We start from the raw sequence: 25,483 nt of genomic DNA, 5'->3' as shown, positions 1-25,483 counted from the left end.
TGTGTAAGATGATAACTGGGTTAAGTGCCAGGAAAGGAAGGTGCGTAGCATTGTCTTAAAGGGATGTGACCCGGGCAGGGAGACTGGGAAAATCTTCCCTAAGGAAGTGATAATGGAGCTAAAAACCAAAGGAAGATTGAGAATTATTTGTAAGCCTTTTATTTTTATATACATTCCAGCTAGTTAACATACAGTGTAACATTAGTTTCAGGTGTGCAATATAGTGATTCAACCTTCCATACATCACCCGCTGCTCGTCACAAGTGCCCTCCTCAATCCTCATCACCTGTTGAACCCATCCCCCCCCCCCCCCCCGTCCCCTCTGGTGACTGTCATTTTGTCCTCTATCGGTAAGAGTCTGTTGGGGCGCCTGGGTGGCTCCGTCTGTTAAGCGTCCGACTCTTGATTTCTGCTCAGGTTGTGATCTCACCGTTTGTGAGTTCAAGCGCTGAGTCGGGGTCTGGAGCCTCCTTGGGATTCTCCGCCTCCCCCTCTCTCTGCCCCTCTCCTGCTTGTTCTCTGTCTCTCTCTCTCTCTCTCTCATAATGAATAAATACACATTAAAAAAGAGTCTGTTTCTTGCTTTGCCTTTCTCTCACTTTACTTCCCTTTGCTTGTTTGTTTTGTTTCTTAAATTCCACATATGAGTGAAATCATGTGGTATTTGTCCTTTTCTGACTGACTGATTTCACTTAGCATTATACTCTCTAGCTTCACCCAGGTCATTGCAAATGGCAAGATCTCATTCTTCTTTTATTGTTGAGTAACATTCCATTATATATAGATATCTATATCATATATGTATATCATATATGTATATATCTCATATCTATCTATATCATATCTATATCATATGTATCATGTATGCACATATATAGATATATATATCACATCTTCTTTATACATTCATCTATCAGTGGACTCTTGGGCTGCGTCCATATCTTGGCTATTGTAAACAATGCTGCTGTAAATATCCAGGCGCCCGTATCCCTTTGAATTCATGTTTTTGTAATCTTTGGGTAAACACCAAGTTGTGCAATTGCTAGGTCGTAGGGTAGTTCTATTTCCACTTTTTGAGGAACCTCCACACTCTTTTCCAGAGTGGCTGCACCAGATGGCATTCCCACCAACACTGCAGGGGGGCTCCCCTTTCTCCATATCCTTACCAACTCTTGTTTTTGTGTTGTTGATTGTAGCCGTTCTGACAAGGTGTGAGGTGACGTCTCATTGTAGTTTTGCTCAGCATTTCCCTGATGATGAGTGACGCCGAGCATCTTTTCATGTGTCTGTTGGCCATCTGGAGGTCTTCTTTGGAGGAATGTCTATTTGTGTCTTCTGTCCACTTTTTTAATTGGATTATTCATTTTGGGGCTGTCGACTTTTATAACTTGCTTATGTATTTTGGGTACTAAGCCTTTCTTACATGTCATTTGGAAATATCTTTTCCCATTCTGTAGATTGTCTTTTAGTTTTGTTGGTTGTTTCCTTTGCTGTGCAGAAGCTTTTTATCTTGATGAGGTCCCAACATTCATTTTTGCTTTTATTTCCCTTGCTTTCAGAGACATGTCAAGTAAGAAGTTGCTATGGCTGATGTCAAAGAGGTTGCTGCCTGTGTCCGTCCTCCTCTAGGATTTTTGTGGTTTCAAGTCTCACAGTTAGGTCTTTAATCATTCTGAGTTTATTTTGCATATGGTATAAGAAAGTGGTCCAGCTTCTCTCTTTTGCATGTTGCTGTCCGGTTTTCCCAGCACCAATTATTGAAGAGACTGTCTTCTTCCATGGGATATTCTTTCCTGCTTTGTCAAAGACTAATTGACCATATAGTTGTGGGGTGGAGAGGGCTGCAGTTAGCACATAGGACCTTGGTGCACAACTTACAAAAGCGCTTTCTTCTCTGGGCCAAGGTGCTTAGCTCCGTGAGCTGAGTGGGGGTTGGATTTCAGCCTCCTTTTACCCCCTTTGCAACTCATCTTTGTGCAGGGCACAGCCTGCATGCTGGACATGGCGGCCCAGGTTTGAGAGAATAGAACTTGGGATGGGTTTATTACTCTTTTAGAATATTCAAGAAGCTCGATTTTGCATTTGGCTTTTCTTTTCTGCTTCAGAGTAGGAAGTGCATAGTGTCCCAATGAAGAGGCCCTAGAAAATGCCTCGATTACCTAGGAGGAGAGAATGATTATAATATTCTATATTACTCTGCTGTTTATTGATTCACAGAGCATAGTCAAAATGTATTATTTTTCATCCCTAGGAAACAGAGACTAGGAAATTTTAACTAACTTGGCTACGGAGTAGGATAAAATCTCAAATCTCTGGACCTTCCGTGGTACCTTGATTACATTATGCTGACTCCTAGCTGTGATGTAATCATTATTTAGAAATGTTTGTTAACAGGGACGTTAGTTATCCGTTTATATCTGTGCTCTAACTTCTTTTGAAATTACCTCGACCTAACTTCACTCTTTTGAACTTTGCTTGGAAGAATGTTGTTTTGACCAGATAAAATAAATTGTGAGGGCCGCTTTCTTATATTAAAATGATGACCTTTCTGCATATCTTTACAATACTCATCTGTTCCCATCGCACTTTGGTCGCTGTGACAAGCCTGGTATTTTAACTGCACATATTTCAAAGGCCAGAGGAGGAAAAATACAGCATCTTCTCACTCTGAGATTCGCATCACTTCTCCGAATGCTTATTTTTTCAGTTTTGTAGAGAAAGGCAAATTCAATTAATTTTCCAAGGCCTAAAATAAATGAGCATAAAGCCATGAAATCAATACAAATTCAAGTCTAATTAGCAGACTAGAATTCTCAGCAATTGCTTTCTCTACAGATATTATTGTCGGCCCCTGATTGAGAGAACACACCTGATCCCCCTCTGTGTTCCTTGGCGTGTAACACGATGCCAACCACACTCTTGCTGCTAACAAATTCATGTTGGTGGAATGAGAAGAACAATTGTCCTCTCTCCTTGCCTTTATCCGTTATGCTGTGGCCAGAATGACCGTCCGTCCTCTAAACCCATCTTGATGCCTTTGCTACAAATGAGTTTTCTCCAGGGATCCCTTTGCCGAGTCCCTACTCCTCTTTTAAGACCCAGCTCAGATGTCGCATCCTCTCCCAAGCATTTCTCAGGTGCAAGATGATGCCTCGCTCACCTCCACGTCTCCAGTGCCTGGCACAGAATCAAAATTAACTGTGTATTGAATGAGCAGGTGAATGAACGGAGGGGACAGAGCCAGTATCCCACAGCAGATTAGAACTTGGGCTCTGCGGTCTGACAAACCTGGACTCTTAGACCTGCTTCTTGACTTACAATGGGTGTGACCTTGGTCAGATTACTCACTGGCTCACTCTGAGACTTCGTTTCCTTGGCCATAAAATAAGGACAATGATAACATCTGCCTCCAAGCATGCTTTTAGGATGAAATGAGATCCTGTGTATAAAATCCCTCTCCTCAGCAGAGCGACATGACAGTCCATGTTAATAAAATTGTTCCACAGGCTTCCTTTGATTGCCCTAGAGAGATTGCAGTCTGGCTGAAGCTGGCTGACCTCAGGGCAATCATATTAGACAGAAGTGTTCTGGTTGGGGAGCCATGGGAAGGTCACGGCCACCACCCCATTTTCCTTCCAAACTAAATGGAGTAAAACTGTAAAAAGACTCCCAACTAACTGGAAAACACTAGTTGACTAGAATTTTCTCTGGCACCTGAGTTTTAGGAGGAGGAGACAAACCCATATCTGCAAAAAGGAAACTAGTATAAGGATTTTTTCAAAAGAGAGAAATTTTGCAAGTAACTTTAGGGCATGAGCTCAGAACCACCTTTAACCTAATCTTCTGTTCCTTTACATGGGGGCAGTACATACCTTGGGGAACAAATTTAGCTCATAGGCTGGTGATTGGTTTGTTCAACACTGTTTAAAAAAATTCTAAATGGATGCCAACATGAAAAAAACACTATTATAGAAATTTTCAAACATATGCCAATTTAGAGTGATTAGTCTTTGAGTTTCCATGTAACTATTATCCACCTTCAGTAATTAGCACTATTCTGCCACTCTGTTTCATCCCACCTCTCCTTTTGTTTTGCTTTGCTAGAGCTTTAATTTTTCTTTTTTAATGCTTATGTTTTGAGAGAGACAAAGACAGTGCGAGTGGGGGAGGGGCAGACACACACACACGCGCGCGCGCACACACACACACATACAGAATGTGAAGCAGGCTCCATGTTCTAAGCTGTCAGCACAGAGCGTGACGTGGGATTCGAGCCCACGAACTGGGAGATCGTGACCTGAGCCGGAGTTTGACGCTTAACCGGCTGAGCCACCCTTGCTTTGCTAGAGTTTCAAAAGCCAACACCAGATAGCAAATCATTTCACTCATATATATTTCAGTGTATATCTCTATCAGGGAAAAACGTAAAAAAATATAACCATAACCCATGATCCCAACCAACAAAATGAAAAATAGTTTCTTGATATGCTCTAAAACCTAGTCTGTGTTCACTTTTCCCTGATTGTGTCATAAGATCTTTTTATAATTGTTTTATTTGAATCAGCATCCAAATAGTCCGCCCACCAACTCCATTTGTTGGCTATGTGTGTTAAGTCTCTTAATCGGTAAGATTTCTCCTCCTTTTATTCTGTGCTATTTACTTCTCTCTTTCTTTTTTAATGAAAATTTTTTTCTTCTCTTTTTTTTTAATTAAAAAAATTTTTTATTTGGGCATAGTGGACACACACTGTTATATTCGTTTCAGGTGTACAACATAGAGACTGGACGATTCTGTGCCTTGTGTTATGCCCACCACAAGCGGAACTCCTGTCTGTCACCACAGGGCACTGGTACACTGCCATTGACTCTGTTCCCTGGGCTGCACCTTCCACCCCCGTGACGTACCCCTTCCCTAACTGCAAACCTGCGCCTCCCGTTCCCCTTCAGCCATTTTGCCCAAACTTCACACCTTTCCTCTCACGCCATTTACTTCTTCAAGAGTTTTTTAATCGAGGGGTGCCTGGGTGGCTCATCGGTTAGGCATCCGACTCTTGATTTTGGCTCAGGTCGTGATCCCAGGCTCGTGGGTTTGGCCCCGAGTCCGGCTCTATGCTGAGCACAGAGCCTGCTTGGGGTTGTCTCTCCCTCTCTCTCTGCCTCTCCCCTGCTCACAGGCAGGCACGTGTGCATGTGAACGCATGTGCACTCATTCTCTATCTCAAAATAAGTAAATAAACTTGAAACATAAATCGATAAATATTTCGCAAAATCATGGATTTATCAAAGATCTGGAAGCTCTGGCTTGCTCTCATAAGGCAACATTTGGCAGCCACATAGTAGAGGCTACGGTCTTTAGGCCCATGCAAGTGCCTCCGGTAGAGTCTTTAGTAGACCCATAGTAGAGTCTTTAGGCCCATGCAAGTGCCTCCGGGTATCCACAGTCCACACCGGTCCCCGTGGCACCAACCAGCTGAACTCATCCGTGTTGCCTACCCAGCCCCCGTGGGCCTTGTGCTGGCCATCTCTGACCTACCTATACATCTGTTGGGCAATGAGAACTTAATCCTGAATGATGACCTTGATGTTTAAAAACATCCCTAGTCAGTAAGTAAATGTTCAGCTTTGTGAGCTATATTACTTAGGTAGGAATGTAAGCTGAAATGTTTTATAGAGTCGTTAGCAAAGAATTAAACCAACAAAAGATTTTTTTTTTTTTTTTTTTTTTTTTTTTTTTTTTGTTAAAAAAAATCCTACATGGGCCTGGAAGTTCATGAATTAGCATCTCTCTTTTCTTGAGCATTCATTCTAGTTAATTTGCTTTCCAGCCTTCCATTCTGTATCTTTTTTATCCATGTGGAGGTTCGATCCTACAAAGGCCATTAGACAAGGTGTCCCAAGACCCCAACTTTAGTCTTGGTCCTCTGTGACCAATGAGCTACCATTTTGCTTCTCTGAGACACCTTGCCGGGTGGAGGTCATAACTGCCTGGGCTCCAGGGCCGTTGTGAAGTGCAAGTACGGTAACAGATGTGAAATTAGTTTGTAGACGTTGTGGCTCTATACTTTAACAGGTATTACTATGCATACGGCTAACATCAAATTATGTATAACAGCCTCTTTCACACCTCTGTGCGCTTACTGTGTTGTTCCTTCCCCCTGGAATGCCCTTAAGAATTAATTGCTAGTCATCTGTGGTCCCCAAACACTTTATGCCTATTTTTTATAACGTTTGTCACACTGCACTAAAGCCATTTGTTTGCATCTTTGTCTGACCCTGGGTGTAAGGAAGCTTCAGTGTGTTCAGAACAGGGCACACGGCAGGGTCTCCGTAAAGGTCTTCTGAATTAGATAGGGTTGACTTCAATCATTGTTATGTGCACCTGTCTTGAAGGACAAGGTCGGCACCCACACAATGCTTTAGGCATATCGTCTGATTGCTGACCGTTTAGTTTTGTATTATTGACCTACGTAAATGCCTAGACTTTTTGAGTATATTGTTCATAAGCTAAGCTCATCATCAGTGAAATAACCTAAATGTGAAAGGCCTACCGTTGAAAACGTTTTTGTTTTGTTTTGTTTTGTTTTGTTTCCTGCTGGAGAAAACCAAAGCTCGCAGGCATTGTTTTGACTCCATCACCTGGTTCTCTTCCTGAGCCGAGGGCTCCTTTTCTCTTACAGCTGGTTTGCCATCCACCCCGTCAGCATGAACAATACCAATCACCTTGTCAATAGTGACAACATGGGCTATGCATCTTACCTTTTTGAGCAAGAGAAGAACAAAGGATATCTACCCGGACAGGTGAGATTTGGGTCATTGAAAACATCATCTTACTTCATTAGATCCTCACTTGTACAATGCTCAGAATAGCTGATTCAAATCTTCAGTGTAAAGTGTCATCAGGCACGTCACATACTAATATGCTTGGATAAAAAGAATTCTCCATCCTCCCTGAGAGGGGAAGAAAAATTAACAATGACTGTGTCAAATGCTGCTGACATCTGTAGCTTCATAAAGTTGCAATTAGTTAGACAAGAAAGGACAAGCTCAAGATTTTTGCAATACGTGATACTTTTTGATCGGCTTGGGAATATGATCAACCGGGTTGATGTTAACTTTTCTCTTCAGAGCTGTCAAAGTATGAAGTACCTTCTGAGTAGCGTTAAGAACCTGAATGAGGAGGGGACAGGTGATGAATCTTTTCTGCGGTCCAGATTTCCCTGTTAATGGCGAATTTCCTTTTAAGGAGTTTCGTCATACTTTCTTTTAATAAGCCCCAAGGGAGAGACGACCCTAACCCACCAGACTTGTTATCGTAACTTTGAAACGCAATGAGGGATGGAATCCGAGGTGGGGGCCGGAACTCAGTCCACGTGCCTCAGAAATCTCCTCAGCTCTGTGTCAATTACTGACTACAGATAGCTAAGCGGTTGTGGAGGCGGAGGGCTGCTCTGTTGGATCCTAAGGTCCAAGTCCCAAATGCCAAAGAATATAGGACGATAAGAACCCCAAGCCCTTGACTAGGATAAATGTCTAGAAAGTGCAATGATACCAAAGTTATTAGCCCCATGAACATTCATAGTGATCTTTTAGCTCCTGACTGATAAAATGCTATTTTTTTTTTTTTTAATTTTAGCCTGCATTTTAGGGAAAAGAAAGGAACTTCCCATTTATGATCACTGGCTGGGGCATTTTGAGATAAGTTATCTTTTTGGTGTAAAAAAAAGACACATGATCTCCAATACCTGCTTATTTCTTTCCCTAAGAAAATTGAAGTCATGGAAGGTAGAATTCGATCAGCTGGGTTGAGGTTAATGTCTTACACCACTCAGAAAGGTTATATGCTGTTACTTCAGGTTGAAGAGCTAAAAGAAAAGATACATGGAGGTAGATCTGGATGGTGAATGCTATATTTAGGTTCAGTTTTGCCACAGGAACATCTGGATTCATATTTTCTTTTTTTTTTTTTTTTTTTTTTTTTTTTTTCAACGTTTATTTATTTTTGGGACAGAGAGAGACAGAGCATGAACGGGGGAGGGGCAGAGAGAGAGGGAGACACAGAATCGGAAACAGGCTCCAGGCTCCGAGCCATCAGCCCAGAGCCCGATGCGGGGCTCGAACTCACGGACCGCGAGATCATGACCTGGCTGAAGTCGGACGCTTAACCGACTGCGCCACCCAGGCGCCCCTCATATTTTCTTTTTAAGCCAGTAGGGATATTTATTTTTCAAGGAGAAAGGGACCTCTCAGCTCCAGACACAATACCAGGAAGGAGTTTGATGAGTCAGCATTTTATACCGTGTTGTTGTATGCTGTGTTTCTTGTCAAAATGTTTCTGTTTGTGGCACAGAGTTGAAACTCTCCTATTTGAAACAGCTTTATTGATCGTTGGAATATCATGAGCGTGATAACATGCATGTTGACTGCAATGTGAATTTTTTGCAAAGTTTCTCAGAATGTCCTACCTCCTCCTTTTATTGTGCTCAAATGGTTTTGAAGAGTTCCCCAGAGTGGATGGAATGTTTGTGTTTTGAATGGAATTCATTGTGGGAAATAAGAGAGAATAAAAGGCAGTTGGATGTTTCTTTTGGCAGGGACCCTATGTAGCAGCCTTTGCTTCATCAAACCTCGGAGATGTGTCCCCCAATATTCTTGGCCCGCATTGTGTCAACACAGGAGACTCTTGTGATAACGCCAATAGCTCTTGTCCCATCGGTGGGGTAGGTAATTATGACATGAGATCTTTGTGTTTGCATCTCATGTGCATTTTAAGTATTCACCATTAACTTATAATTGTGTTCTCCCCAAGTGCACCCAGGCCTACTGACCTCTCAGGAGCACCCACTAAATTTCGATTGGATAAAATTCTAGTTCTCCATTGGATTGACTCTTAAGTGTTTTGAATGGTGAGGCAATTAGTAAATGTCAGAGATGAAATACCCTTGCCCAAACTTGGACAGTCTGAAACATTTCACCTTGGCATTTCTGATATCACAAGTTAGTACCAGAAACTGCTTGCCTGAGATGTTTCTCACTTGTGAAGTCTACAGCATTTTACACACACACACACACACACACACACACACACACACACAAAACACATCAACATTTTTTTTTTCTTTTCTTTAAAATCACAACAGGGGTGCCTGGGTGGCTCAGTCGGTTTAGCGGCCAACTTCGGCTCAGGTCACGATCTCACAGTTTGTGAGTTTGAGCCCTGCGTCGGGCTCTGTGCTGACAGCTCAGAGCCTGGATTCTGTGTCTCCCTCTCTCTCTGCCCTTCCCTTGCTCATGCTTTCTCTCTCTCAAAATTAAATAAACATTGGCATGCCTGGTGGCTCAGTTGGTTAAGCATCTGACTTCTGCATAGGTCATGATCTCCCGGCTCATGAATTCGAGCCCTGTGTTGGGTTGTGCTGACAGCTCAGAGCCTGGAGCCCACTTTGGATTCTGTGTCTCCCCCTCTCTCTGCCCCTCCCTTGCTCAATCTCTCTCTCTCAGAAATAACTAACTAGCTAACTAAATAAATAAACAAACATTAAAAAATAAAAATAAAGTCACAAACAACAAATCTTGCTGTCAAAACTCACACAACATGGAAAACCTAGAGGGCAGTAAAAAGTGAGTTCCTCTTCATTCCCTTTCTTCTCCCCCCTCCCAGGAAGTTACCACTATCCCACCTCTTCCTATATACTTGTCCACACATTCACGAACAAAATTTTACAACTTCTTTGTTGATTTTTTTTAGTGGGACTGGGATTCGAGTTTTCCACCTGCTTTGTTGTCTTTAAAATTGTTTTAGGGGGCGCCTGGGTGGCGCAGTCGGTTAAGCGTCCGACTTCAGCCAGGTCACGATCTCGCGCTCCGTGAGTTCGAGCCCCGCGTCAGGCTCTGGGCTGATGGCTCGGAGCCTGGAGCCTGTTTCAGATTCTGTGTCTCCCTCTCTCTCTGCCCCTCCCCCGTTCATGCTCTGTCTCTCTCTGTCCCAAAAATAATAAACGTTTAAAAAAAAAAATTAAAATTGTTTTAGGGCTGAACACAGGTCTGTGTGGCAAGATTTAAAGACTTACTATTATTAGTATGGCTTTATTTAGGCCACACCGTCATTTATTTCATTGTTTCCCTGCCACGTTCATTTAGATTTTTTCTGCCTTGACGTGAGAAGCAGATTGTAGTTTCTGGGCTCTTGTTCTTTGTGTTTATAGAACATGACACCTGTGATGTGACTTTTATTAAACGTCATTTCTGGGCTATTTATTCTATTCCCATCAATTCTACCCAACGGGTAGTAGAGCGTAACAATTAGAGTTTTCTCTTATATATTACCAGTTTGGTATAGAAAGTCTCCCTTTGTTACTCTTCCTTTGCAAAATGTTCACACATCATTCATTCACAGTTGATTTCAAGATTACTTGTTGAATTCCATCATTCAGAGAGGAAACGTTTAAATAAATTATGGTACCTGTTTGCAGTAGAATATTATGTACCAACAAACTGTACTGTGTTGGAATATTAAATGTGGGAAAAAGCTCACAGTACACAATGTTGATTTAGAAAATCAGTATTTGGGGGGCGCCTGGGTGGCTCAGTGGGTTAAGCATCCGACTTCGGCTCGGGTCACGATCTCACGGCTCGTGAGTCCAAGCCCCGCATCAGACTCTGTGCTGACAGCTCAGAGCCTGGAGCCTGCTTCGGATGCTGTGTCTCCCTCTCTCTCTGCTCCTTCCCGTCTGGCACTCTGTTTTTCTCTCTGAAAAATAAATAAACATTAAAAAATTAAAAAAAAAAAAAGAAAATCAGGATTTAATCTTTTATATTGATTATGATTGCAGTTTTTAAAGTAAATGTATTGTAGTGAAAAGACAAAGTGAAACCCACTGAATTGTTAACCCTGACTTTCTCTGTTTGGCATTACTATGGCATTACAGGGGGGGTTTATTCTGTTGATTTTGTTTATTGTTTTTATTCTATTTATACACTTTTGTAGTTTTTTCCTACAAGGAGAATACTTTTAATCAGTAAAAATTATCACAGAATCACACCCTCTCCCGCGACAGAATTCTCTTTCTCTCCATTCCATTCCATCTGTTAGATTTGCTTCCCTCATGATTGCAAGATGGCAGTCAGTACTGAGGACGGTATATCCTTTTCTCCCCCCAAATATGGTGAGAGGAGAGAGAGAAAACCCTTCTCTAACCATGGAATAAAAGTTCTTTTCCTTCTGATTGGGTCACGGGAGGTACATACCCATTCCTGGACCGAAACGGTTGCAGGGGAAATAGTGTGCTGACAGGCTCAGGCTGGGGTTCCTGACCAATCTTGGGGAGGGCCTAGGGAATTAACCACGGTCGTCTTAGACTTACCTGGGCTGGGAATGGAACCGTTGACTGTGAAAGACGCGATGCCTTTTTGAACAAAATCGTGATTCGCTTGAGAAACAGAAAGAGGGAAGTGGGCAAATGTTGCCGTATCTCTTGCTTTCACGTAGCTTCGTTCAACAGATTTTTTTTTTTTTTTTAACTTCAGAAACTAGCTTTCATTAAAACAAAGATATATACTTGTTAACAATGCAAACGATGTTGAGAAGTTCGGGAAACGAAACAGGTCAATGCGCAGCCTCTAACTCCACGATTAACGTGTTAAACCTTAAATGAACATCCTACTAGGCAGCCTTTTCGGCTTCCACGCTCCTACGTGTCCGCACAGTTGTACACAAATGAGGTCACGCTGGGAAGGCTGTTCTGTAGCTGCTTTCTTACTTCCCACGAATATACTTTATTTTTTTTTGAGTTTATTTATTTATTTTGAGAGCAAGAAAGAGAGAGAGAAAGCAGAGGAGGGGCAGAGAGAGAGAGGGAGAGAGAGAATCCCAAGCAGGTTTCACGCTCAGCATGAAACCCAACACGGGGCTCGAACCCACAGCCCTGGGATCACGACCTGAGCCAAATTCATGCGTCGGATGCTTAACCCGCTGAGCCGCCCTGGCGCCCCTCCAGTGAATACACTTTAAAGCATCCTTTAAGCGAATGGTACAGTTTTCAATGTTAAGTACCGTAACTTAGTTCACCGATCCCCTCGTGATGAATATTTTCTTTCCTTCCCTCCTCTCTCCCTTCTTTTTTCCTCCCGTCACATAAACGGACTACGTGTGTCATGCATATTTTCACGTGTGTATGAGTTTCACCTTAGGACAAATTCTTGCGAGCGAATTTGCTGTTCAAGGGAAAGCACAGTTCCCATGGGGGTGACCATGAGTCCTGTCCCCAGCCACAGTGTGTGAGTGACCCTTTCCCCAAAGCCTCCCTGATGCCTGGTTTATCAAGCGTTCAGTCTTTGCCAACAGAACAGGTGGAGTTCCTTTTTGTAGTTTAAATGTATATTTAATGATTCACAGGCTTGAATGTATTTTAATGTTGAATAGAGATTTACATTTCTTTTTTTGCAAATCACCTATTTTCACCTGTTTCCACTGTGTATCCAGTAGGATTGTTTTTTTTTTTTTTGCTTTTTTCCTCCCAGATTTATTGAGATATAATTGAGAGATAACATTGTATCATTTTAAGGCATACACTGTGATAATTTTGATACACATATAGGATGCTTTTTACTGCAAATAAGAGAAAACCCAACTCCATAGGGATGAATCGGAAGGTTATTAAGGAGGTGTTCATCCGCATTTTCTTGAAATGCTTTTTAATTTTCAATTATAGCATTTAAGTATCTGGTCAATGTCAACGTTTTCTGGGGTCAGAAGGGAAGGATAGAGCCAGGTTTATCTACTGATTATTTTTTTTTCCAGTGGGTCACCTATGTGTTCCAATATAACGTTGACTGGGTTTCTGATTGGCTCAGATTCACTTGTGATTTTGCATTCCTTGAGATAATTGCTTCTTTCACTAAGAGCCCGTCTTGTCTCCCTGTGTTGTAGTCTAGCATGTGCATCGCTACGGGACCCGGACACGACATGTTCAACAGCACTCAGATTATCGGAGGGATCATATACCAGAGAGCAAAGGTCAGCCACGGGCCGGCCTCTTTCATGTTCATTTAACCTCGTTCTTTCAAATCCACGGGCAGCGCTCCTTACAGAGATGGTAATGGTAAGAGACAGCAGGAGCCCGAGCTGCGCCATGGAGTCTGGAAGCCTGCTGTTCCAGGCCCGCGAGGAAGGCCGCTTCTGAAGGCACAAGACCCCCCCCCTCTCGGGCTGCCCCTCTGACTTCCCTGAGGAAGTGCTTTTAAAACCAAGGAGGCAGGGAAACATTCTGTTGGGGCCAGAACGCTTGCTTCCGACAGCATGGTGACAGACGGTGTAAGGATTCCAGGTAACACGGTGTCAGACGTGACCAGATGGATCCGGACCCACCGGGCCACCTGGCCACCCTTTACTCCTTCAGCGTCAAGGCCAAGCAGAGCCATTCGCTCCTGCTCTGGGAATTCGATTCAGATGACTTCATAGGCTTCGATACGGCATAGACTCTCCATTTTACATTTTCTTCTCTTTCCTTTTTAAAACATTTTTCGATGAGGAGAGAACCTGGTCTTCAGTGAGGTTACGAGGAGTTGCTCTCTGCTTCTCCCTCTGCTAAACTTCGGCTTCCATTTTACCCCAAATTTTGTGTCAGCTCCTAGGGGGACAGACACCGGACTTTTTTTTAAGTTTATTTGTTTATTTTGAGAGAGAGCGAGAAAGTGTGAGTGGGGAGGGGCAGAGACAGAGGGAGAGAATCCTAAGCAGGCTCTGAGCTGTCAGCACAGAGCCCGGCGTGGGGCTCGAGCCCACGGACTGTGAGATCATGACCTGAGCCGAAGTCGGACGCTTAATCGGCTGAGCCACCCAGGCTCCCCAGATATCTGATTGGAAAGACAAAGGATGGGGGGCCTGGGTGTCTCAGTCGGCTAAGTGTCCGACTTCGGCTCAGGTCATGATCTCACCGTCCGTGGGTTCGAGCCCCGCGTCGGGCTCTGTGCTGACAGCTCGGAGCCTGGAGCCTGCTTTGGATTCCGTGTCTCCCTCTCTCTCTGCCCCTCCCCCACCTGTGCGCGCGCGCGCGCGCTCTCTCTCTCTCTCTCTCTCTCTCTCAAAAATAAATACACATTAAAAAATACTAAAAAAGAAGAACAGAAAAGACAAAGGATGACTTCAGGCTGTGGTATGCCCCATAGTTAAATCTCTTCCTTTGCCTGGCTCATTCCTACCTTTGCTGCGTGTGCGTGTGCACACGCACGTGCGTGTTTGAGCAAATATTTTGCTCCAAGGGCTCTAAAATGTTTCAGGAGCAAGTAAGGAAGAGCTAAAGTACCTTTAAAGCCATTAGACAGCAGCCAGCCTAGTTGCTGCACTTCCTGCTTTATTACTGTGGCATCATCAGAGGATTGTTCTAAATGAACAGATTCTATTTAGGGAGGCACCTGTGACACACTTCAGTGTTATTGTCCTGGGCCCGCGAGTCACAGGGGTTCGTCTCGCAGGCTGGAATCTCTTCTCAGCAAGGCACACCTTTGCTTTTCGTCAGAAAGGCGGGCAGCAGCTGGTGTTACCCACGACTCACCCGAGAGCCCCCACGTGGCCGTAGGAGCGAGGATGGGGGCAGAGTGGGGACAGTTAGGTGTCAAACAAAGGGGGTATGTGCTGAGGCGGGACCGGCCTACCGTGTCTGGTGCAGATCAGTTTCCAAACTCAATGTCTCCCATTTCCCTGCAAGGTTAAAAAAAAAGCGTCAATTCACCCTGAAGGGAAACAAAACAGAACAGAACATCAAAGCGTGGGTGGTGGGTGGGGCAGACGACGTGGGTCGTGAAGTCTTTCCAGCTGTCCTTTGGTGGCAGGGAACTCACTCGGAGAATCCCTGAGGTCGAGCTCTCCTCCTGGCCAGGCCAGTGATGGGCCCACCTACTCCTAATCTTACATTTTCTTGACCGTCTTTCAAGAGAGATGGAGGCCTTTTGGTGCCACGGGCCGTATCCCTAGACTTGCGTGTTTGTGGGGAGTAGACACAGGCCAGTGGTCTCAGGGCCGCCGCGAGTCTGGGAAGCGACTGGAGGTGGCAGAGGGACCCACGTGGGTAGTGGCCATTTCTAAGCAGCCAGCAAACCTTGGCTGAGAGATGCTTTTCCAAATTGGTGCTTACGGGGTAATATCCGTACTGTTCATTTTAGCTCTTCTGCTTTCAACAGCGAGCCTGTGTGGGTTTTCTAGGAACTGTATGCCTCGGCCTCCCAGGAGCTGACGGGACCACTGGCCGCGGCCCATCAGTGGGTGAATATGTCTGACGTCACCGTCTGGCTCAACTCCACCCACACAGTAAGTGTCCCTGAGCCACACTGATCGTGCCACGAGGGGAGAGCTCCGGGCTGATCTCGGTACTTATGGAAGTTTGACTTCTGTTTCTTGTTCTGTTGACCTCTCATCTTTGTGTCCGTTTAAAAATCTTCCCTTTAGGCCCAAACCTGTAAACCTGCCCTGGGCTACAGTTTCGCGGCCGGCACAATCGACGGGTTCGGGAGCCTCAACTTCACGCAGGGTGAGGGGGCACGTCGTGACCTCTGTGGTTCCGGGCTCTGAAGCGTCCGGGCTCTGAAGGGCTTCGCTACAGCCAATACGTTTGTCATTTGTTACTGTCGCCTTTAAACACAGGGGCGGGCGTGCTTTCCAGGTGTGCACGTGACAGCCAGATTTCCCAGGGATGGGTCTCCTGGAACGTGGCTTCCACGGATTCAGATAGAACGGGAGTCAGCTTTTCTTTGCATTTCAGAGTATGGATGGATGTTGCTTTTTTTTTTTTAATTTATGTTTTTAATTTTATTTTTTAAATTTACATCCAAATTAGTTAGCATCTAGTGCAACAATGATTTCAGGAGGAGATTCCTTAGTGCCCCTTACTCATTTAGCCCATCCCCCCTCCCACGTCCCTTCCAGTAACCCTCTGTTTGTTCTCCATGTTTATGAGTCTCTTCTGTTTTGTCCCCCTCCCTGTTTTTGTATTATTTTTGTTGCCCTTCCCTTATGTTCCTCTGTTTTGTCTCTTAAAGTCCTCATAGGAGTGAAGTCATATGATGCTTGTCTTTCTCTGACTAATTTCACTTAGCCTAATACCCTCCAGTTCCATCCACGTAGTTGCAAATGGCAAGATTTCATTCTTTTTGATGCCGAGTAATACTCCATTGTATATATACAACACAATTTCTTTATCGTTTCATCCATCGATGGACATTTGGGCTCTTTCCGTACTTTGCCTATTGGTGATAGTGCTGCTATAAACACGGAGGTGCGCGTGGAAAGTGCTTTCGTATTTTCTTTTGATTTCCTCCTTGACCGTTGTCAATTTATGATCATGTTACTTCATTTCCACATATTTGTGAGTTTCCCAAATTTTCTTCTGTAATTTATTCCTAATTTCATTACATTGCGGTTGTAAAACATACTTTGTATTACTTATACCTTTTGACGTTTGCTGGAGTTTGTTTCATGGCCAGCCTATAGTCTATCCCGGACAGTGTCTGCATGCACTTGCACAGAGTGTCTGTTATGTTCTTGCTGCGTGGACGGAGGTATCTGCGGGTACCTGTTAGGTCCACTTGGCTTCTAGTGCTGTTCACCTTTTCTATTGTTGGTCTTCTGACTCGTTGTCCCATCTATTACTGAAACTGGGATTCTTTTTTTTTTTTTAATGTTTATTTATTAGTTTGAGAGAGAGAGAGAGAGAGCAGGGGAGGGGCAGAGAGAGAAGGAGACACAGAACCCAAAGCAGGCTCCAGGCTCTGAGCTGTCAGCACGGAGCCCGATGTGGGGCTGGAACCCAGGAAGCATGAGATCATGACTTGAGCTGAGGTTGGATGCTTAACCAAATGAGCCGTATTACTGAAAGTGGGGTTATTAAAGCTCCATCTATTATTATTGATTGTCTCTTTCTCCCTCCGTTTCTGTCAGTTTTGGCTCATGTGTTTTGGTGCTCTGTTAATAGGTCCATATATGTTTATAAGTGTTATATTTTCCTAATGAAATATAAATTCTAAGTTCATAGGTTTCAGAGTTAATGTAACTTTTCCCCAGATTGTTGCTTTCATGTGTGATTTTTTTTTTTTTACTCTGTGTGTGTGTGTGTGTGCGCGCGCGCGCGTGCGCGCGGGCACACACATGTGTGGATATTTAGGTGGGGAGTTAAGAGAGGCTCTTTCTTTGGATCACAAGCCAAACAATCAGGGCTTCAAGTTGGAGGTTGACGTTTTTAGTTTCTACAATGGGAAGAATGTGATTTAGTTTGTAAATCTACAGTTAATTATATCATTTTGTTTTTATTTGAAACATGAATGAGGAAGAGCAGTGGAAACAAAACCTTAAGGACCTTGAACAAAATACATTCTTTTATCCTATTGGCCACACCAAGGATCTAATTAAATAATGACTCCTATTTTAGGAAGCACAGGAAATTTTGCCTCTTCTCTTCTTCAATCTGTTTGGCACTCTTGGACAACAACCTTCATAACATCTTTGTAATAAAGTCACTGCTGTGCATTTGTCAAAGTGATGACATTTTTTTCAGAGCATTAGAATCAAATTAGTGATAATATTCCTAACAGGGACAACAGTAGGGGATCCATTCTGGGACACTCTTCGGGATCAACTCCTGGGCAAGCCATCTGAAGAAATCAAAAGGTGTCATAAACCAAAGCCAATCCTTCTTCACACTGGAGAGGTAATGAATTTTGACTATGATGGTAAACTTAGCATATTGTTATTTTAAAACTTACGAATTGTCAGAGACAAATGATAGATCATTACTGACATGGGAGTTCTTATTCAGATTTCACCACATCAAATTTTTAATATTAAAAATATGTGTCTTAAGAATCACACTCTAAGGAATAAGAGGCATGATTATTGAATATTGTGACTTAGATTTTATGATAAATAACTGAAACGATTAAAACAGTGGAAAAGGAAAATTAGATCAACATCTACCTTATTCAGGATTCATTGATGTTGACTCCAGGAAAGGAGTTCAGACACAATTCTCTGCAGAGGAAAACATCTCAGGTCCCATAAAAAAGGACATGTCCATACCTCCATTTTCTCACAATTCAGGCAACATGCTTAACTAAAGCAATATTCTTTTAATACTGCTTTGGACCATGGATTTTCACATTCTGATCGTCAAAACTTGACGTTGGTGTTCATAATGTAAGTTGTTGACGTGGAAAAAATTTTAGAGTTTTTTTCTTCCCCTAATATTCAATTAGAAGTCTTCAGGAAGAAGAAAGAGAGGAAAGGAAGGGATAGAGGAAAAGCTTCCACACTAATCTGACTATGGAAAAGGATAGATTGTCTTGGAGAAAACTTGGAAGGCAAGGCAAGACTTGGTAACTGGACTCAAAAGGGAAGTCATTAAGCTAAGCCGTTCCCATGGTGGTAGAATTACTTATTCACCTTGCACACTCCTCTCTGGCTTATCTATTGCACTTTGCGATTCTACCATGCCAGGTCCACCAAAAACTTCACGGATGAGAAAGCGAGTTCAGGTCAATGGGGCATTGGCATGGAGATCCATATGTTATGACCAGATAGAATATTGAATACTACCTCATTAATTAGAAAGAAAATCTATGGTAGGAGGAGAAAGCACCCAAAACAGCTGGAAACATTTAAAATCCTTTAATAAAGGGAATTCTCTGAGCATCATCTGTCGCTTGTCCATATAGAGAGCAATACCCTTTCACACGGTTTTCACATTTGGGGTTTTTTAGCTGACAAAACCGCACCCATGGCACCCAGACATCGTTGATGTTCAGATGATCACCGTTGGGTCCTTGGCCATAATTGCCATCCCTGGGGAATTTACGTAAGTTTTCTTTGTTACTTTGTAGTTAAAAATGTAATTATTGGGTATGTGTTTCTGTTGCAATCACTTCTTCTCGGAGGGTGGGGGGTGGGGGGGAGATAATTCTGCGCTGGCTCCTTTGTATCTCACTGTATCATACTCTTTTTTTCAGTTTTCCCCACTTGGGATCTTGCGGCAAATTCTGAAACCCTGACCCTCCTTTTATCCCCACGACCGACTTTTCTCTTCCTTCAGCTCTTTGTTCAGATCTCTAACAGAGATGCCAGTCCTGCTGACCCCAGCTCACACTGTCCTTACCACCACCACCAAGTCCCCACAGCATCAGCAGCGGCCTCATCATTTCAAGGACTGCCGCAATCGCCTTTTCATCCTGACTCCGTTTTCTGGTCCCTGTAGCCACTGTGGCCATCCCATTTCTTTTATTTGCTTGTTGACCATCTCCCCCCCCCCCCCACCACCACCTACCCTGGAAAGTGAGCTTCATACCCTTGAATCCTTAGCCCTTAGAAGGGGGCCTCTTGGGGCGCCTGGGTGGCTCAGTCGGTTAAGCGTCCGACTTCGACTCAGGTCACGATCTCGCGGTCCGTGAGTTCGAGCCCTGCGTCGGGCTCTGGGCTGACGGCTCGGAGCCTGGAGCCTGCTTCCGATTCTGTGTCTCCCTCTCTCTCTCTGCCCCTCCCCCGTTCATGCTCTGTCTCTCTCTGTCTCAAAAATAAGTAAATGTTAAAAAAAAATTTAGAAGGGGGCCTTTTATGTGGCAGATGCTGTGTTTTGTTAAGGATTCAATGAAAGAAGGAAACGGTAAATTCTTTGTAGGCAGGAGCACATACACTCTCAACTTGCCTCAGTTCTTGCTAACACCGAACGCAGACAGTACATTTTTTTGGGGTCAACGAATGGAAAATGATCATCGTCTTTGCCAGTGATATTCACGGAGGGCCTTTCCCTCCTCCAAGTCGTCTGTTTTCAGTTGAGGATTTGTTCTGAAGACAGGACAGCCAGGGGGAAAGGGGCTCAAGTTTAGCTCTGCCTCGTCACAGAGCTTGCACGCGCCTTACCGTGTTGTGTTAAGAGCCAGGATCCCGCCTGTCTTTCGCCGCAAGTTTTTCTGTGCTCTTTGCATGCTTTTGGAGTCGGGAACCACTTAGATAACTCTGTTTTCTTGACTCAGGACCATGTCTGGACGAAGACTTCGGGAGGCCGTTCAAGCAGTGAGTTAAAAGTGAAATAAAATATGTATACCTTTATATTTGGGGAAGAGAAAAGAACTCCCTAATCCTGCGATCTGATACCTTTTAAATTAATCATTGCTAAGATGCCTAGAGTTTCACACACTTGAAAGTAATGCGTAGAGGGGCGCCTGTGTGGCTCAGTCGGTTAAGCATCCGACTTTGGCTCAGGTCATGATCTTGTGGTCTGTGAGTTCAAGCCCCGTGTCAGGCTCTCTGCTGACAGTTCAGAGCCTGGATCCTGCTTCCCATTCTGTGTCTCCCTCTCTCTGTGCTCCTCCCCCACTCAGGCTTTGTCTCTCTTCCTCTCAAAAAATAAATAAAACATAAACAATTAAAAAAAAATAAAAAAGGAAGTAATGCGTGGAGGTGAATATGAAATATTAGTGGTATAAAAATAAGCTTAAAAATGAGAAGGAAGCTATAATCCGGTTTAAATATTTTATTGCTGTATTTATCTATTAATAATTTAAAAATTGATAACGGTTTTACAGATCAAATAGTACATAACCCTACGTACCTTAATATCTTGAAGTTCTGTCTAAATAAAATCTAACCCATGTTAGGAATTCTGTATTTTATCTGCATTTATGATTTTCTTCCTATTCAGGAAGGTAGTGTAGATGTTTCTAAAATGACATAATCATACTTAGAGCCGGAAATAACCACTCCGGTCAGCTAGTATCCTTCTATTATGCTTTTTAAGGAAACGGGCTTAGTGTCTGTATTTTAGTAATAAGAAGATTCTATATCTGCAAATTCAACCAACCAGTGAGATGTTCTTAGAGCCGCTGACTTGCCCACAGGTAGTGCAGTTACGGCTCTAACTTTTCCCCAAGGCCTCGTGGGTACTTGCACACAGCCAAACAGTTTTGATCATTAGGAACGAGGTTAAGAGAGTCACCTTACACGAGAGTCACATCTACGATTGCATGTTAAGTATAACTGGGCCGATAGGATACAGTACAGCGAAGAGCAATTTTATCGGGCTCTACCTTTCCCCCACCAGGAATTTGCAACCTATGGGATGCAGAACATGACCACCGTCATTTCAGGCCTGTGCAACGTGTATACACATTACATTACCACCTTTGAAGAATACCAGGTAAAGTAGAAAAGTTCTCGTCGCTTCAGTGAACTCTACCCTCATCAAGACTGTGGTGGCAAATGCAGGTTTCCTGTCTAGACTTCCTCAAAGGGGTTTTTGAGTGGTGATTTTGTTTGGGGACAGATGAGAGAATGATAAGCCAGAGGTCGTGTTGGGGAGGATTTGTATCTGGGAGTTTGCCCTTTCCAAGTTCAAGTCAGATTTGTATCTGGGAGTTTGCCCTTTCCAAGTTCAAGTCAGAATTCTGGCCTCACTGACCTCCACTTTTTCTGAAATGAGTTGTTTTGTCGGGGGCTTTGGTAATGAGCGTGGGTGCTGGCCATGTCTCAGGAGTCCACGTGGAGGCATACAGTCTACTCCTTGACAAACGTCCAGTGACGCCAACAGTGAGCTCTGTTGACTCTCCTGAAAGTCCCTGTCTTCTAGGAGATCCTGTTGACTAAGGATTCCTAACTGCGGTACACTGGATGGGAATAATTTCCGTTTATCCAGTTTTGCATTTCTCTGTAACCTTTCACGTAGAATTTCCTTCCATTGTGAGTGTACATTTCAAACAACGATAACACGAGCAGTACCTCTGACTTCGTCACCGATGGGGACCACAGACACGTTTTATATCACCTAGAGTTATTGCAGATTTGGAAACATTTCACTCTCGTTGCTATTTTAAAATCACAGTAGTTTGGGGGCGCCTGGGTGGCTCCTTCGGTTGAGCCTCCGACTTCGGCTCAGGTCATGATCTCACAGCTCGTGGGTCCGAGCCCCGCGTCGGGCTCTGTGCTGATGGCTCGGAGCCTGGAGCCAGCTTCCGATTCTGTGTCTCCCTCTCTCTCCGCCCCTCCCCTGCTCATGTTCTGTCTCTGTCTCAAAAAAAAAAAAAAAAAAAAAAAAAATCAGAGAGGAATTTAAATGTTTTGTCTAATAGCCTTGACAATTCAGAATAATAGATCTATAAACAGTAACGAATGTAAAAATTCCATTTCTGCATTATGAGTTGGAAGTGAGAGAAGAATATGTGAGAAATAAGAAAAAGAAGTTCACTGGAGGAGACACAGAAGCCATATCAATGTATCATTTTTGAGGAGGAAGGAAGAAAGCGAGGGAGAGCGGGGTGGGGTGGGGTGGGAAACCCCAGGGAGAGAAGGGCCCAGAAACAGACAGGAACAGGTATACCAAGAGATGAGGAAAGCATGATTTGAGATAGATACCAAGGAGAGCAGCAGAGAGTTCAAGAAAGATGGGGAGGGGCGCCTGGGTGGCTCAGTCGGTTGAGCCTCCGACTTTGGCTCAGGTCATGATCTCACAGCTTGTGAGTTCAAGCCCAGCTTTGGGCTCTGTGCTGACAGCTCGGAGCCCGGAGCCTGCTTCGGATTCTGTGTCTCCTTCTCTCTCTGCCCCTCCCCCCAATCACGCTCTGTCTCTGTCTCTCTCAAAAAATAAAAACAAACATTAAAAAAAATTAAAAATAAAATAAAATCACAGTAGTTATTAGACCTTATTAGTCAGGAAACACAAACATTACTCGTTGTTCAATGAAGAAGAACAAACATTATGCTATCACAAAAATGGTCTATGAATGTTTGATTCATGTATTTCAGTCTCATTGGTTTTCTTTGTCAGCCATGTTTTTTATTGTATGCATTTAGAAAACATTTACTCTGAGAGGGGTCCATAGGTCTCAACAGACTGCCAAAGGAGTCCAAAGGCACCAATAGGGTTAGGAACCCCTACTGGCTTCTCTTAGGGACACGCTCCTACAGGGACTAATATTAATTAATTTATTCACTAGTTCATTCCACAGATATGTGTTGTGACAGATACTGTACTAGCCACTATCTGAGCATAACAATAAGTAACAATCTGCCCCTCCCCTCACGATTACTAGGATTTATGGTCTAGCGAAAGACAGAGAACAGCAGATAATCACATTTCTGTGAGAGGGATCCAACAGGGTGATATGAAAACAGAGAGTGCGTTAGTCTATATTGGGCATTTGAGGAATGGAGACTGGCAGATTTTCTGGAAGATGTAACATCTGTGTGAGTTCTTGAGAATGAGTAAGGACTAGTTAGGCAAATAAAATTTAGGGAGGGAGCCGGTATTGGGGAAGCTATGCATGCAAAGGTCCGGGGGCCACTGAGTTGGTACATTTGTGGGGCCATAGTTCGTGGAGGATAGTGAGACAGGGACTAGTTGATGGAGAGGCATGGGTTGATGCAGCATCTTTTATGCTGTGCCCCAGAAAGAAGGCTTTAGAAAACTGAAGTAGAGTTAATTGCAAGGGAGGAGTGTTCTGATCAAATTTGTGATCCAGAAAGGTCACTAGGATGGAAGGTGTAGCAAGATCAATTAGAAGATTAAGTGTGGAGGCAGAGAACTGATTGGGAAGCAGTGGTTATGATCCGGGTGAGAGCCAAGGGTTTGGCCACAGTAAAATCAGGAGACCCAGAGGAAAATGAAAGAGTTCAAGAGATGCCAGGTAACGGGAGCTTGGGGATTTACAGGATATAGGATGAGGGAGAGAGAGGAGTCTCTAAGATGTTGGGGGGGGGGGTGGCATTCACTGAGCTGAAGAATGTCACAGGGAGAGGGGGTGCATTTGGAGTGATGGGATCCACTTAAGATTTGATAAGTCTGAGGTTCCTGTGGAAAAACTGAAGGCTTGCAGCTCAGCTAAAGGAGAGGAGATGTATCTGGTTCTAGTTTGTAGCTCCCTGATGGTTAAATGTCCTTCTCAGGTCAGTATCCTCACTACCCATTTTCTCCAGGAGTTCCTGAGATTCTCATTCTCCCTCATTGTTTTTTTTCTCCTGCTGTGCTCCTCGAGGGCAAACATTTATATTACAAGTACTTAACATAGACTTAGGCTCAGGAGCCGTTCCTCCCTTTCAGAGTAGATGGGCTGGTCGTCCAAATACCCAAATACCGGAAGCCGAGAGAAGCCACTGCCTTTAACAAGTAGTTGGTGGGAGCCATTTACTTTAGCCGGGATATGGAAATGTCCACCCTCCGTTGTCATGATTAAATCTTGAATGAGGCCAGTTTGAATTATGTGAGATGTCCAGTATCACCCTTCACCAAAGACGTGGGACCTCTGTAAATGGGTCAAGGCATGTAGAACGGTGTACGATTCAGCCCTGCCTCTCCTGCAGGCTCAGCGATACGAGGCAGCTTCTACAATTTATGGACCACATACCCTGTCTGCTTACATCCAGCTCTTCAGAGCCCTTGCTAAGGCCATTGCTACGGTAACCAAAACTCATATGTGTGTGCGTGTGTGTGTGTGTGTGTGTGTGTGTGTGTGTGTCAGGGGTGGGGAGATGCGGAGGAAAGCCAAAGAAAACCTTAGCCGCAAATGTTCAGTTTTTTCAAAACCTTCATATTTAAAGAGTTTGTAGTTATGAGGTACCTCTAAGAAATGAAACCGATAGTGAATTCAGATTCAGTTAATACATTTTGGTGGTGACAGCTTTGCTCATATGTATTATCTCATGGTATGCTCATGATCGTCATGTGAATATGGCGGTATCATTCCCCCCCCACCCCCCCACTTTTCAGATAAGCAAATTGGTTTGGAGATGATAGCTCACCGGGCTTACTCTAACTGTAGCTGGGAGTTGAACCAGTGTTCTCGAATCCCGGTGATGATCCTGCCAATGACATCATGAGTTGAGTGGGTCATTCCTTCTGAGATGCCCATTTTCCGTATTGTAGCATCTCTGAAATCGGGGTGCGCCTTCCAATCAGAGGAATCTTATGGTTAAAATTAGTAGCATGTTTTTACTTTCTTGGTGGTTCAAAAACAATAGTTGCTATAATCAATAGAGGCTTAGATGCAATGAAGTACAGCAGGTACCTTGGAATGTGCATTCGCACGCATCTACCTAGAGTAAGTACATCTAAACAAGTTTCCTTGAAAGAACTCCACTTATGGACATCTTCTTCTGGGATGCAGTTATTAATGAAACTGACTCTGGTGTCAGAAGATTACTCAACAAGCAGGATAAAGGGCATAAAATAATAAACAGATCTTTATATAATACCCCATAAGCCCCAGTAAAGGCTGAGAAAGAATTGGGGCATAGCACAGACTATAAAGCCTTTTCAAAGGAAGAGCTTGGTCATATCAAGTTGAAACAATGAAACACCTGTTTCTGTGGGTCCAAAAGTTGGATATTGGCAATCCCATTTGCTTCCTCTAATCGCCGACTGTGTGAAGTTTCAGTGGGAGGTATTTACGTAGGGTCTATTTTAATTACCCCGTTATTGTATTATCATAACACTCCTTCAGCTTCAGCTCTGGTACTTTT

General features: G+C 43.7%; 1 protein-coding gene across 6 annotated transcripts in view; it reads left to right on the top strand.

Moving 5' to 3' along the window:
* ASAH2 (N-acylsphingosine amidohydrolase 2) overlaps nt 1-25,483 on the top strand; it is a 103,739-nt gene that overhangs the window by 64,371 nt on the left and 13,885 nt on the right. For 5 of the 6 annotated variants that reach the window (XM_040454224.1, XM_040454225.1, XM_040454226.1 and 2 more), the window contains exons 9-18: nt 6,678-6,798; nt 8,592-8,717; nt 12,926-13,012; nt 15,197-15,301; nt 15,440-15,521; nt 17,578-17,693; nt 18,742-18,836; nt 20,008-20,047; nt 21,075-21,170; nt 24,326-24,421. In XM_040454224.1, the coding sequence (XP_040310158.1) occupies nt 6,678-6,798; nt 8,592-8,717; nt 12,926-13,012; nt 15,197-15,301; nt 15,440-15,521; nt 17,578-17,693; nt 18,742-18,836; nt 20,008-20,047; nt 21,075-21,170; nt 24,326-24,421 (964 nt within the window). The remainder of the gene's footprint in view (nt 1-6,677; nt 6,799-8,591; nt 8,718-12,925; nt 13,013-15,196; nt 15,302-15,439; nt 15,522-17,577; nt 17,694-18,741; nt 18,837-20,007; nt 20,048-21,074; nt 21,171-24,325; nt 24,422-25,483) is intronic. The other variant, XM_040454228.1, reaches the window with a different exon arrangement.

Source organism: Herpailurus yagouaroundi, unplaced genomic scaffold (genome assembly GCF_014898765.1).
Source record: "Herpailurus yagouaroundi ecotype Mexico unplaced genomic scaffold, PumYag 211, whole genome shotgun sequence".
Classification (NCBI taxonomy): Eukaryota; Metazoa; Chordata; class Mammalia; order Carnivora; family Felidae; genus Herpailurus; species Herpailurus yagouaroundi.
Note: the sequence above shows the minus strand (reverse complement) of the source record. Positions and strands in the feature narration are given on the sequence as shown.